The sequence below is a fragment of the Sinocyclocheilus rhinocerous genome, unplaced genomic scaffold (genome assembly GCF_001515625.1).
Source record: "Sinocyclocheilus rhinocerous isolate Xijiao unplaced genomic scaffold, SAMN03320098_v1.1 scaffold3340, whole genome shotgun sequence".
Lineage (NCBI taxonomy): Eukaryota > Metazoa > Chordata > Actinopteri > Cypriniformes > Cyprinidae > Sinocyclocheilus > Sinocyclocheilus rhinocerous.
The window spans coordinates 186,808-201,495 of record NW_015645073.1 but is presented as its reverse complement, the minus strand read 5'-3'; the positions used below and the strand labels follow the sequence as shown (position 1 = coordinate 201,495).

The 14,688-nt window shown below is 34.8% G+C and overlaps 1 protein-coding gene across 1 annotated transcript in view; it reads left to right on the top strand.

The window, feature by feature from the left end:
• LOC107705473 (protocadherin Fat 3-like) overlaps positions 1-14,462 on the top strand; it is a 171,035-nt gene extending 156,573 nt beyond the window's left edge. Inside the window, exons 27-31 of the mRNA XM_016508783.1 lie at positions 1,937-2,610; positions 6,351-6,461; positions 8,164-8,223; positions 11,361-11,396; positions 13,484-14,462. Of these exons, the coding sequence (XP_016364269.1) occupies positions 1,937-2,610; positions 6,351-6,461; positions 8,164-8,223; positions 11,361-11,396; positions 13,484-13,995 (1,393 nt within the window). The 3' untranslated portion in view covers positions 13,996-14,462. The remainder of the gene's footprint in view (positions 1-1,936; positions 2,611-6,350; positions 6,462-8,163; positions 8,224-11,360; positions 11,397-13,483) is intronic.
• Positions 14,463-14,688: the final 226 nt, after the last annotated feature.

Below are 14,688 nucleotides of genomic sequence, written 5' to 3'. Positions count from 1 at the left end.
ATTAGCAAAATAATGATACCAGAGGTATATGTATATTTAAATTTATAATAATGTTCATAATTGTAACATATATTAATATAAAATTATTAAATTTAACCTTAATAACTATAAAAAATAATTATTATTATTATTATTATTATATGTTATATCTTATAATATAATAATAATATATTATTATATATTATTGTATTATTTTAATATTTCATATATTAACAGGTCAATATTCTCTCTCTTTGTCTCTCTCTCTACACACACACAAATATAATAATTATCATATATAGGTTAGTAAACAAGCATCCAAATATTGTGTGCTTTTCTTTTTTGTGTAGCTGTACACAATGACGCTGTGCGTGTTTTTGATGTAGGTAGTCAATTAGATAGATGTAAAGTTACGAAGCTACGAGAATACTTTTTTGCACAAAGAAAAGTCAGCGCCGCCTCGTGAACGCGTGTCCACAAGTGATGCAGTAGAGACGAAAATGTGAAATAAAGTCGTTATTTTTGTTTTCTTTGCGCAAAATGACAGTAATTAATGACAGAATTTTCATTTTTGGGTGAACACACCCTTTAAACTTTCCAAAGTCAAGAGCTGCAAACAGAATTTAATAACCAGCATCTGTTCCATTCTAAAACATGTACACAAGTCTGTTTGTGTTGGCAGCACACCATGAAAAACTGGCACAGGCTTAGCACTGACTTGTTTGCATACATATTCATACTTGCATGTTCTCCTTGTACATTTTTATGCAGTCTGTGTAATGTATTTCTCAGTTGTCCTCGCTGAAGGGAACTGTAGCGCTATTTGTGGCCACAAGATGGTGGCATCAATCTATCTGCATGTGAGCAGCGTTAGTCTTTTTTAAAGATAGTTTCAAGCCTCTCTCTCTGCATGGAGGAGATTATACTGCTGCAGTCTCTCTTGGCTTATGCTAATGTAGTTCATTACAGACCACAGACACTTTTATTTGGTCTTTTAGCACTGCTGAGGCAAATTTTATTTCAACATTTCATTTCTTTGTTTATTTACTAAAATAACTAAAACTAAATAAAGCTAATAATAAACAAACAAATTAAATAATAAATAAATAAATAAAAACAAAAACTATAAATAAAAATGAATAAAAACTATATAGACCTATAAAAAATTATAAAAATGACGAGCACAAAACAAAATTACTAAAACTTGACAAAAACTTTAAAGTGAAAACAGAAAATATAAAAATAAAATGCTAAAAACGATTGTAGTATATCAATGATACTAAAATATCTATCTATATATATCTATATACATTTTTATTTTTTATTTTTTTAAATAATAATTATATATAATTTATATCATATATTAAATATAAAAAATATACACAGTTATTTTAATTTTGTTGTATTAATATAATATTTTTTCTCATCTGTGTAGCCTTGGTTGCCTCTCAACTTGTTTATAAAGCAGTGAAAGTTGTATTTTTATTAAAATTATGAAAAAGCCCAGCAATATTTATTATGGGAGTAAAAAAGTTGCATTTGATTTCACATTGTCTTTAATGACTCTTTGAAACATGGTGATTAGCTCCTAAAAATGGCTGAAAACAAAAGTCGATTTTTTTTTTTTGTCCTCCTAACCAGCTGTGACAGTTTGCTTGGTTTCCATGAAATCTCACAGCTCCAAAATCCTTCTCCAAATGTCTAATAAAAATCTATTCTGATAGGCTGTTATTGTGTGGTGTCGCCCAGCATTTTCACTTTCACTGTAGACAGACGGATTACTTTAGGCTGTAAACGTATCCCATCATGCCTGCTTTCAGACACAATGTCAGTTTTTTTATAGACTGATGCATTTCTGCGTCACAATCAATTTTACAGCGGGCCAAGGACACTAAACTGATGCAGTAAAAACCCAGCGGGCCACAGTAACCAGCGAGTGTTTATTTCTCCTCTGCAGTTGTGAAGAGGACGTGAACGAGTGTGAACGCGAGCTGTGCGAGAACGGCGGCGTGTGCGTCAACACTTTCGGATCGTTCTACTGTAACTGCACGCCGGGTTTCGTGGGCAGTGCTTGCTCCGTTCGTCCCGTGCTTGTTCCGGATATGCAGGCTGGCCACACCTACGTCGGGAAGGAGGAGCTTATCGGCATCGCCGTCGTGCTCTTCCTCATCCTCACCCTCATCCTCCTATTCATCGCCTTCCGGAAGAAGGTATTCCAGAAGAGCTATTCGCGGAATAACCTTTCCATGATTCAGGATCCGGCTACGGCTGCCCTGCTGCACAAAGCCAACGGTGGGCACTATCCACCGCTACGCTGCGCCATTGGAGAGCCAATCAGCTTGTACATGGAAGGAAGTCTTTCGGGTCCTCCTCAGGTCCCCGTCAGGCCGATGGCATACACGCCGTGTTTTCCCGGAGACACTCGGGGAACCCTGGAAAAGCGGCCAGGTGACAGCCGAGGCATGGAGCTGACGGAAATGAGCACTTTCCATCCATCTGAGTCGCCGCGGATACTGGGCGGGACCAACCGGAGGGGCGTGGTCGTGTGCAGCGTGGCACCAAATTTGCCGCCCGTTTCGCCGTGCCGGTCTGACTGTGATTCCCTACGGAAGAGTCCCTGGGAAGAGGAGGGTGAGACATATATCTGTAATATCTTTGTTGTGTTTGTGTGCGTTTCAGAATATGAGAGCGGATTGCAGTGGCAATGATTACTCTGTGTTCTTTAATCGCTCCGCTCCGAATCCACTCCAGGATTTCCATTTGCTGCTAGAGCACAGCTTAAAGAAATCTCCACCCAGTTACTGCTCCACACATTTATTATAAATATAATTTGAATATATTATATGAATGTCATTTTAATAGTAGACAAACAATAGTAACTGTGCATGTATATTCCAACTTTTAATTTGAAAAAAATAATAATGTCAACATCATCCTTTACATCAAATAATCAACATCAAATCATTAATTTTCACATAACATTTGGTATATTTGATCATTTTCTCTTTAGTATTATTTCCCAAATTCTATTGTTATTTTATTAAAAATAAAACATTTACCAATATAATATTAATGCCATATATGATTATAATATAAATGGCAAAAAAGATAAATACAATAGTAATACTGCATGTATAAACAAACTCTTAATTTTGCAGGGTTTTTTTATCCATTTAAAAAAAGAACCCCAAATGAAGAAAAAAAATCAATGTATTATTATTATTGTTGTTGTCTTTTTAAATTAATATTCACTAAACATTTTGTATATTTAATAAATTTTTCCAGTAATATGTTTCCCAAACTTTTTTCCATTCAAAAATATTTAGAAATATAATTGTATTTTCATATATTAAATTAGTTTAATATTAATAGCTGAAAAAGGATAGTAAGGTTGCATATGTGCTTGTGCAATACATTTAGCATATATCCATTTAAAAAAAATTAAGAATATTCAAAGAAAAATTATTATTATTATTATTATTATTATTTCAAATTGCTCATTCATCCGTCATTAATTTTTACTAGACATTATATTTCCCAATTAATATTTCCCAAATTCCATCTTCTTTTATTCACACTGTTAGCAGTCTATTTCAAATTGTGTGTGAGTTATTGCTGACATCAGTTTCAGATGTTAAAGTGTATTGTGGTTGTGATGGAGTGCTTTGGGAGCGATCTCAGCCAGAACATGCTGACCCTCTGATTAAAAAAAATATAAACCGTTTCTCGCTCCAGGCAAAATCATGCAACTCCTCTCCGCATCGCTCACATACTCTGGTGTGTGTGCACGAGTATGTTTATGTGTTTGCCAGTATGAATTTATCAGACGGCTTTGATCAGTTCATGCCCGCCAACTGTGAAATCCATCTTTCCCTTAACATGTCTTATTTAAACGTCGCATTTAACTGCATTTAACCTCATGCAGCTCAGATTGGCCGAGATCACTGCCGTTTCACACACACACACACACACGCGCGCTCGTATCTCAGTAACCCCCCTGAGGCTTTTTGGCATGCACATTTTGATAATCAGACTCTTAATGAACCTTACGCCAACACAAGCAACTTCATAGCATTCAAATCTTATGCTGATGTATCAATGGTAAAGCGACCTATGACTGTTTTCAGCATAGATAACACGACCTGCTGCCAGATTTCACGTTATCAGTGTATGCAGTGGCACTTTTATCTTCTAAAACTCAGCTCCGTTCCCTGCTGTGACAGTTTAGGCAGAAGCGCACAGGATCTGGGGGGAAAAGCTTATATTTGTTGAAACTGTTTCCATCTGCAGCTTCCCACTAGCTAAGTTAATTTTGTTATTGGTGTTTTCTGTAAATCAAATCTAAATACATTTTCATATGAGGGCTACAGCCCAAATTCAAAACCGAGCTGCAGGTTGAAACAGTTTTATGCAATGAAAGCTTTTCAGATTTTGCTGCATTTTAATGCTGCTTTTTGTAAACCAAGTCATAATTCACGTCATTTGAAAATTACATGGAAATCGATCTATAATTCTATAAACAGGCCCCCACAGAATCAACAGAATTTTGCAGAATTGAAATACCTGTCATTAAAGTTCTACAGATCCCTTGTTTATCCATTTATTTAATGTTTTAGAATTTTATTTTGTTTATTTTTATTTCTGCTACCAATAAGGGTAGTATTCCTAGATCTGATTAATCCATTTTATCTTAACAGATTGTGTGTGTGTGTGTGTGTGTGTATTTTGTTCTGTTTGATGTTATGGGTTTTTTTTTTTTTTAGGGTTCATATGGAACCCTGTTTCTGCCACTGAATAAAAAAAGACAATTGCGAGTTTATATCTCACTCTTATATCTTATATCTTTACTTTTTTTCTACAGGTCAGAGAAGTAAACCCAGAATTGCGAGATCTAAAGCCAGAATTGTGATATATAAACTCAGAATAGCAAGATGTAAATTTGAAAAAAAAAAATCTGAATTCTGAGTAAAAAGAATTTTGAGATCAAATGTTAATTATAATTTCACATGGCAGAAACAGGCTTCCATAGTTTGTTCCAAAATGTTTTGTTTCACTTTTCTCTTTCACTTTTTTTTCATCAATTGTATGTGTCCTAGCTAGATAAAAGTATTCATTTCTTTCAAAAAAAACAAACTCATTTTTTGACCCCAAACTTTTGCGTTGACTCTCACTAGGCGCGTTTCAATTACAGATTTGCACAAAACTTTGGCGATATTGTATAAATGTCGATAAAAAAGTATTGCGAAATGACGGCGTTTCCATTAACCAATGTTATGCGACTAAAACGTAACCTTTTGCCTCTCGCGATAAGTCATGGCAACGGATTTTGGTGGGATTTTGGCTATATTTATTCAAAGGAGGCTTATGCGTGTATCTTGACCGTTTCAGGGTAAATTTTCTAAGCATTAAATGTAGGGAAAGCCCCTTATACTGGAGAGCGGCCACGTATGATGTGTTTCTTAGAGGTTATAGTACATTGAAGAACCTGACCTGTGACCGACCTGTAAATGCGAAAAAGCCGTTTCCATTGCAGTTTTGCGAATTATTCCTTTTTCGCATTGCCTGAAAAACCACCTCATGCGAGCGTAAAAACTTTTTTGCGATATATGGGCGTTTTTGCGAAATTGATGCGTTTCCATTTTTCCGTATTTTCAATTCGCAATTTCAATTTGCGCAATTTGAAGGGTAATGGAAACGCGCCTACTGTAGCAGCCTGGAATCTTAAACATGACTTTATTTCCTCAAGAACCAATAACCAGATTGTAACTGGTTGCCATTTTTGTGTGCATGCATCAGGCGATCCGTGAGCGGCCCACGGGAGTGCTTTTGAGAGTCAAAACAATGGGAAAAAAAGTCAAAATAAAAAGCATTTCCCTTAAGACTCGATATAAATCTTCACATCAATAAATACTGAGGGGAGAGCAGTTATGGAAGTATGTATATGGGGTCCGTTTAGTGGAGAAGTTGATGGCAAAAGCCATTTTTACTCTGGTATTAAATTCTCCCTCATCTGAATCCTCCGAGGCTTTTTACCGCCCATAATTACTTCATTTTTCATTTTCTTGTGGTTTGTGGTGTCCTCTGTTCAAACCCTCTTAGGTCTTAAAAATCTCCACCTGTGAAATACGAAGTGAGACAGTTATATGCAGCTGTTCTAAGCAGCCGTTTCCGTGACACCATTAGAGGAAAGATCAAAGGAAAAATGTCCGGGAAAAGAAAGAAATTAAAAGGCAAACATCAGAGAGAGGACTTCTCGGATACAGAATGGCATGGAGATTCGCCCACAGCTGTGATTCACAAAACGTGTGTGTGTGTATGTGTTTACTGTAAGTTAGGCTGTGATTGGTTGATGTCCTGATCTTTGTGTTTAGGTGAAGTGGATTTGCTGGAAGAAGTCACAGGTTTCTCTGGCAGTAACAAGGGCAGCAACTCCGAGGTCCAGTCGCTGAGCTCCTTTCAGTCTGATTCCTGTGATGATAACGGTAAGTGTGTGTGTGTGTGTGTTTACTGTTGCTCCTGCTCATCGTGAAAGGATAAAACAACATGCATCTTTCTTCAGGACTCTTCATGCAGTCATCCTCATCGCCAATTTGTAAATTTAGTAAAAAAATAATAATAATTATGAGATGGTTGTGAGAGGTGTGTGTGTGTGTGTTGCTGCTTTCAAGTCCCTGACCTGATACTCTTTTTCACAAACTATAATATAGCAAAATATATGCTCAAGGTTTACAATTGATTCTTCATTTTTGCTCATTTATTAACCATCATTTAATAATTTAGTATCGAACTTACACTTCATAAATTGTCTCAAAGCGTTTGAGTTATGAGACATGAATGAACCTCAAATCTACAGCAGAGAATCATGGGAACTGTAGTTTTGTCGCACTGACCTGTTGTTTTATAATGGGTAAAAGTATCTTCTGGCAAGATTTATTGCTTTATCAACAGGACAGAATGTAAACAATCAAATTCTGTAATCAACATTCACTGTTATGATTTATAATAATAAATACCCATTTTTAAAGGTCTACCGATTTTAATATATATATTATTATTATTATTATTATTATTACTACTGATACAGATAAAGATTTTTTTGTTTGTTTAACGGTCTAATAATCAATATGCCAAATTGTTCATTATATTTTAATATACTTTAATTATTGCTTTAAATCTGTTAATGACACCAAATAATCATAAAAAAATAAGACTGACCATTAGAACATATGTACATGAATATTTTAATGATAATAATAATTTATATAAAAAATTCTAAAATATGTCATTAATAATAATAATAAATAAATAATGAACATATCTCACTTAAACATGCATGACCATTATTTGAAAAAAAGTCATACAAACTGATTTTAATTATTGCTTAAAATCTTGGGCTAACCACACTAAATAATTATACTAGGAAAATTTAAAACATGTAAATAAATTAAGAATTATTATTATTAAAAAATAAAATGTATATAATTTAATAATAATAAATAGTAACAAATAATTGAAACATCTCACTTAGGCGTGCATGACTGTTATTTAAATAGTTAATTAAATTAATTAAATTAAAAAATATAATTTATGCAAACATTAAAATTTTAAATCCTGTTGAACACACATGTATTTTAGGATGCTATGCTTTAGAAACTCACCAGAAGACATTTATCGGATGACCTTGTATTAAAAAATTAGCTGGTTAAGTAGAAAAGTGTGAATATCAGTAAAAAATACTGTCTCTACCAGTCGTCTTCTGCCATTATTCTTTAATTGATATATTTAATATAAAACGTTGTAGTGACTTTAATTTACACTCATCTCGTAAATTTGTGAAAAGATTTGTGTGTGTGTGTCTGTGTGTGTGAGTGTGTGTGTGTGTGTGTGTGCGTGCGTGTGTGTGTGTGTGTGTGTTGATCACATCATCACCATCTCTTCTCAGATTCGCTGGAATGATGTCATGCTTTCCTTTCATTGGTCACAGTTAATTTCATCCGCAGCCAATCAGGCCACAGAAGCTTCTGCAGTGGACCAACAGTGTTACGGATATTGTGGAGTTGATTCTTCTGTTTGATTGGTCTGTGGCTCAGTTTGGTTCTTGTGCCTGTGTGTGTGTGTGTGTGAGCGCGTGTGAACGTGCGTGTGAATGTTTCTGACTGGTCTTCATTGCTTTCTCTTTCCAAGCTTCCATAGTGACGGTAATTCGGCTGGTCAATGATGCAGTCGACACGATTGAGAATGAAGGTACTCTTTCCCACCGCTGGACTCTGAAGCATCTTCCTTAAAAGTGCTTGAAGACTCATGCACTAACCTTTATAAACATAGCTGAAACACACTCTCTCTTTCTTTCTCTCTTTTTTTGTTGTTTACACACATACACATTTACTTAGAAGTATATATGTGGACCATAGACTTTAATTAGGGCTGGCGCTCAATTAAATAATTAATCACATTGTATGCAAATTAATCATTTGAAGTATTCATGATTAATTGAATATCAATATTTGATACGGAAAGCCCTCAAGTAAAGATAATTAAAATTTAATTATGTCCATTTCACATTAATATGTATTGTTTTATATATAGAATTAAATTTTTTATAATCATCCAAAATTTGTTTAAATTTAAATTTTTTATTTTTAATATAAAGATTAGTATGATTGCAAACCCTGTCCCTTAAAAGAAAACTTTTGGAACTTTTAGTCTGCAGTCATTATAATTTTATTTTTTATCATTTTTATTGCTGAATTTTTTTTTTTTCAGTCGAGTGCATTCTCAAAGGGTTTTGTCAGATTTAGCTTTGTTCTTCTCATTTCTTCCCCAAACTATAGTTAAGTACACTACAAAAGTACCTTTGCATTATTAAATACTAAGTGTGTGTGTGTGTGTATGTGTATGTGTGTGTGTGTGTGTGCGCATGTGTTTGCGTGTGTGTGTGTGTGTGTCAGCATTACTCATGAGAAGAAACGTCACCCCAGTCAGCAAGATGATCCAGCAAACACACACGAGTCCCTTCTCAAATTATTTTCGCTGACGAACACACACCTACAAACACTTCCCCAGATCATGTATTACCCAGAACGGAAGAGCACAAATCTTGCAAACACACACGTTTGAAGTTGTTAAAAAAAAAAGCTTTTCAAGTGTATCTTCAAAGCTAGACATGCTAAAGTAATGTAGGCTGATGAGCTTGTTTGAGCTTTTCCACTTTGATTTAGAGGTTGTAAATTTCACAAACTTCTGCATCTTGAAACTAGCTCATGCTGAGAGACATCTCAAAACTAGTTTATATTTACATATTTTTTAAACCAATTCATATTGTCAGAGTGCTCTTGTATATTTATTAAAGGGGTCCTATTATGCTCTTTTACAAAGTCTTGATTTTGTTTTGGGGGTGTACTAGAACAGGCTCTCATACTAGGTTGTTCAAAAAACACATTATTTTTCACATATTTTACATTATTACAACACCTCTCTCCCCAGTCTGGCATGAACAGCTCGAATAGTTCCTGTATCAAATGAAGGCCCGCCTTCTGAAATACGAAATGTGCTGTGATTGGTTAGCTGGGCCAGTGTGTGTTGTGATTGGCAGCACTCGGCGCCTGGTTGGGAAATGTCACGCCCCTGCAAGCTTCAGTGTAAATATTCCGTCAAAATCAAATCAATTTGAGCGCGATTTAAACCCGGATGATTGTAACCACTCTAAGTTTGTCTGCCTTGGGAAAGCTAGCGTGTCTCTGACATAGTGATAACACTCATTACCAGGTCTCGTCCCATTCGTCGATCTTTGTGATATCACAAATCCCGGAAAATGTGCGTTGTAGTCCAAACGAGTCGTTCGTTGTAGTTTTTGAAAAGTGATTTCTGTTAAATAAAATATCTCCTTTTGAAGTGGACTTTGAGCTTTTTAACTTTGCAGATCTTTTTTATGCTCAAACAGCAACATTACAGACTAACTAAAGTTGAAAAAGTGAAAAAGCATAATAGGACCCCTTTAAGGTTCATGGAGTTTTTTTGTTGTTTGTTTGTTTCATTGGCCGATACAAAGATTAGCATTAGCATTACTGCTCATTTCCTGAGGTGTAATTTGCAGTATTATTTATATACTGTTATAGTATTTATTAATATTTTTAATTATTTATTCGCTTAATTTATTGATTGATTTTAGTTGTAGTTTTTGTAATTGTATGTGCTTTTGTTGTTTTTATAATTTTTTTTACATTTATATATATAGCTTTAATCTATATTTCAGTTTTAGTAATTTTAGTACTTTAAAATTATTTTAAATGATTTTAATTTAAAGTTTTTTTTATTATTTTTCATGTAATATTTATTATTTTTACAGCACCATTCTCTCTCTTTCTGTTTTCACTCTCTCTTATCCCTTACAAATATTGGCCATGGTATTCACAATTTCCCTAATAAACCAGTTACTGCAGTTTTTGCTACTTAAAAAAAAAAAAAGATTTTATTTAATAGTAACAATAAACCACATAAGCAGCTTTTTTAAATATTTCTATTTAGCTTTATATTTATTTTAGTTTTAGTAATTCAAGCTAAAAAGAAACCATGTTTAATATTTAGTTTTAGTAATTTTGTGTTTTGTGATTTTGTTGTTATTTGCTTTATTATTTCTTTGTAGCTTTAATTTATATTTATTAAATTTGTAGTAATTTAAACTAAAAGAAATCATGTTTGATTTTTAGTTTATTTTAGTAATTTGATGTGCTTTTGTCATTGTAGGTTGCTATTTTTTATATTTCTATGTAGATTTAATTTCAATTTTAGATTTAGTAATTTTAGTAGTTCAAGCTAAAAAGAAACCGTTGAATTTTTAGTTTTAGTAATTTTGCGTTTTGCTGTTATTTGCTTTATTATTTCTTTATAGCTTTAATTTATATTTATTTTATTTTTAGTCATTTAAACTAAAAGATTTTTAGTTTATTTTAGTAATTTTATGTGCTTTTTTCATTGTAGGTTGCTATTTTTATATTTCTATGTAACTTTAATTTATATTTTAGATTTAGTCATTTTAGTTATTCAATTTTTAGTTTAAGTTTTAGTAATTTTGTTATGTGCTTTTGTCATTGTTAGTTACTTTAATATTTCTATGTAGCTTTAGTTTACATTTTTTTTATTTACATGTTTCATTTGTGTAACGGATGCACCAGTATATCACAAAACACACAGAAAATACAAATGATAGTGTTTTTCACTGAGATAAATGTCAAGTTTGATTTCAAAAACATATCTACATGCAATGATAGTGCATTTGAATATGGTATTTGTACACAAACACGCGGTTAGGGTGGGTTTGGTGCTGACCCACAAATCTGTCTCTTTCTCTTTCTCTGTCATCCTGCTTCTTTTCTGCCTGCCAGTGTCCGTTATGGATCAAGGTCAAAACTTAAACAGAGGTGATTCACGTTCTCTCTCTTCTCTTGCTTTGTTCAGCTAAATCTCCCAGAGTTCTTGCCCTCCTTCCTTTCCAGACTTTGTGCTCTGTCTATTCCTCCCTCTCTCGCTCTCCCTTTCCGTATTGCTGACAAACTGAGCTATTGCATTCTGGGAAATGTCACATCCAGCAGCGAGATGCTCTTTTGTCGACACACACACACACACACACACACACATCAGAGTACCTGCAGTCCTCCGTCACCCTTTTCCTCTCTTTCTTGTCTGTCTCTTCCCCCGCAGTGCTTCCATTGCTGACTTTGTGTTTTTCTTTTGTTTGATATTGATGTTTTCTGATAGCGAGGATTAGGCCCGTGTACAGTGTGTGTGTGTTCGTGTGCGTGTGCGTCCCTGCGCTTCTGTGTTTTCATGCATCGCTGCATGCAATCCTCACTCTCATTTATTTTGGTTTGCGTTTTTTTGATGAATGCGTTTCGCTTGTGTCAACAATGCGTCACTGACCTCTGAACCTTGACCTCTTGTCCTGGCTGCGTCTTCGATCACCTTGCAGGCATGTCCACTCACTACAGCAAGACCTGCATGTGGAGATGTTCAGTGTAATGCTTCTGTCCCAAATACCCAAAAAAATAAAATGGATCACAAATGGGCAACCGAGACTCATTTGAAAAACGTGCCTGTGGCGACATTTCTGAAAAATTGTATTAGTTGCTTCCTGCAGTTTCCAAAACACTTTCAAAGTGAAATATCCAGGGAGTGACACTAAAATCAATTCAATTTCAGTTCAGTTCAAAACAGATGAACTTGAATGTGGGAATATTTTATTATGTTGGTTGTTGTATGAATTGAGGCAGTTCGGAAATTAAATGTCCGCTTATATTTGTATCATTGAGATTCTACTATAGTTGTTATTAACATTTTGAAATAGTTTTTATCTTTTATATTTTCTGTTTTCATTTGATTTAGTTTTATTTATTTTGCTTTGTGCTTATTTTTATTAGTTTATTAATTTTTATTTTAGTTTTAGTTATATTAGCATATCATTTAATTTCAAACTAAATGAAAATCAGAATTTTTGCCTTGGCAAATAAGGTTTATATATATATATATAAACCTTATTTGCCAAGGCAAAATTTCTCATTTTCATTTAGTTTGAAATATATATAGAGTAAAAAAATGCTTTTTTATGGTTTTAGTTAACTGTAAAAATCCTTATAAGTGGCATAAACATAACCGATAGTGTTTAGGCATAAACATAACCGATCGTGTTTATAAGGTTTATATATATATATATAAACCTTATTTGCCAAGGCAAAATTTCTCATTTTCATTTAGTTTGAAATATATATAGAGTAAAAAAATGCTTTTTTATGGTTTTAGTTAACTGTAAAAATCCTTATAAGTGGCATAAACATAACCGATAGTGTTTAGGCATAAACATAACCGATCGTGTTTAGGCATAAACATAACCGATAGTGTTTAGGCATAAACATAACCGATAACACATTTGCTGAAGCAACCATGCCATTTTAGCATACTCAAGTTTGCATAATCACAAAAATATTTTAATGAGCAAAGACTGAAATAATATTTTCTTGTAAAATGCACTCTAATAATTGTTTATATATATTTACACCTTCACAAAAAAATGGTTTTATTGTGTAGTTTACAAATCATCCACTATGGTAAAAGTATTTTGAGGACTCATACAAGTCTTTATTAATCAGTAATCTGACATGTAATCATAATTTGTGTTAACTTAAAAAAAAGTTGTTGGTGTTTTACCGCCACTAGTGCTCATTTCAGCTGGAAACAGCAGTGAATTATATGTATACATACAGATAATTCATTTTTTGGCGTTTTGGAAAGTTTTAATTAGAGGCACGTTTTTTCCAATGAGCTTAGGTTGCGTATGGAACGCACTACAGTCTCAACAAATGCACCATTTGGGACAGGGCCAATGTCTAACCTGTTAAACCTCCCTTCAGAATGACCAAGCATGCAACCCTACATGATTACGTACCTACCGAAGGACCCCCTTAGTTGTTTGCCTGCTCGATGTTTACTAACTTCCTGTTTCCTGTTTCTCCAGCATACCACTGGGACACTTCCGATTGGCTGCCAAGTACAAGCCTACCTGACATCGAGGAAGTCCCCACCTATGAGACGGGCGAAGTGGGCGTGGCCTTAGAATCCGACTATTACCTCGGTGGATTCGATATCGACAGCGACTACTCACCGCCTCAGGAGGAGGAGGAGTTTATGTCCCAGGACCAGCTGCCCCCGCCCCTTCCCACCGAGGAATACGACACCTCACCCGCCAATCAACCCGTGTCCAGGAAGAGCACTCTGAGCGGGGACCGCAAGCCCCGCCCACACTTCCACCCCAGCCAATACCTGCCCCCGCATCAGCTGCCACTCAGCTCTACGGGGGAGGAGTTTAGCACTTTTACAGGCAGGGCGGAGCGCCTGTCCATCAATGCCTCCTCTGCCTCTGATGTTTCCTCCGCGCCCTGCGGGTTCGAAGACTCTGAGACAGGAGGAAGTTTGGATAGTTTGGAGGACGCGCACATGCACCCACATACACAGCAGACTGAGGTCTGATATGCCACCAGGAACTACAGACGCAGTTAGTGATGTTAACAGGATGTGTTTTCCCACATAAAAGACACTAAACTTTTGCGTCTGTCAGATGCAGCAGATTCAGTCTGAGGACTGCCAACGCCGCAGACAGACTCTTAGCGCTGCCCTCTGCATGAGCAGCTGAAATATATAAGCACAGGAAGTGTCTGGAAGTGATGCCATGGGTGGGGCCCATGCAATTAAAGCAACAAGAAGCGTCATAGCGAACGGAGACCAATGATCTGTAGATGTGTTTTCAGAAATCACCTGGTGCATTTCATTGTTCCTTCCAGTTCCTGATTTGTTTGGTGCTCCCCTTTGTGTGTTTGAAATCTGGATCTGTTCTAAAACCTAGTGAGCCTACCTAGACGATATTATGCTGCCTTCTAAGATACAAATTGTAAGTTTAAATATTTTTATATTTGGAATTTCACAAAATAAAGTCCTTTCTAATTACATTTTTTTAATTATTAATGCAAAAACAAAACTTGCAATTACTTACAATACAATAAACAAAATCCTAATAGTAATAGCCAACCAAAATTAAAATTGGAAAATTTAAAAAAAAAAAAAAAATTTAAAACAACACCATACAGTTTTGTTCAAATTCTGAGTTTAAATGTTTTTATTTGGAATTCCACAAAGTAAAATCTTTTGTAATTACACTGTAACTAC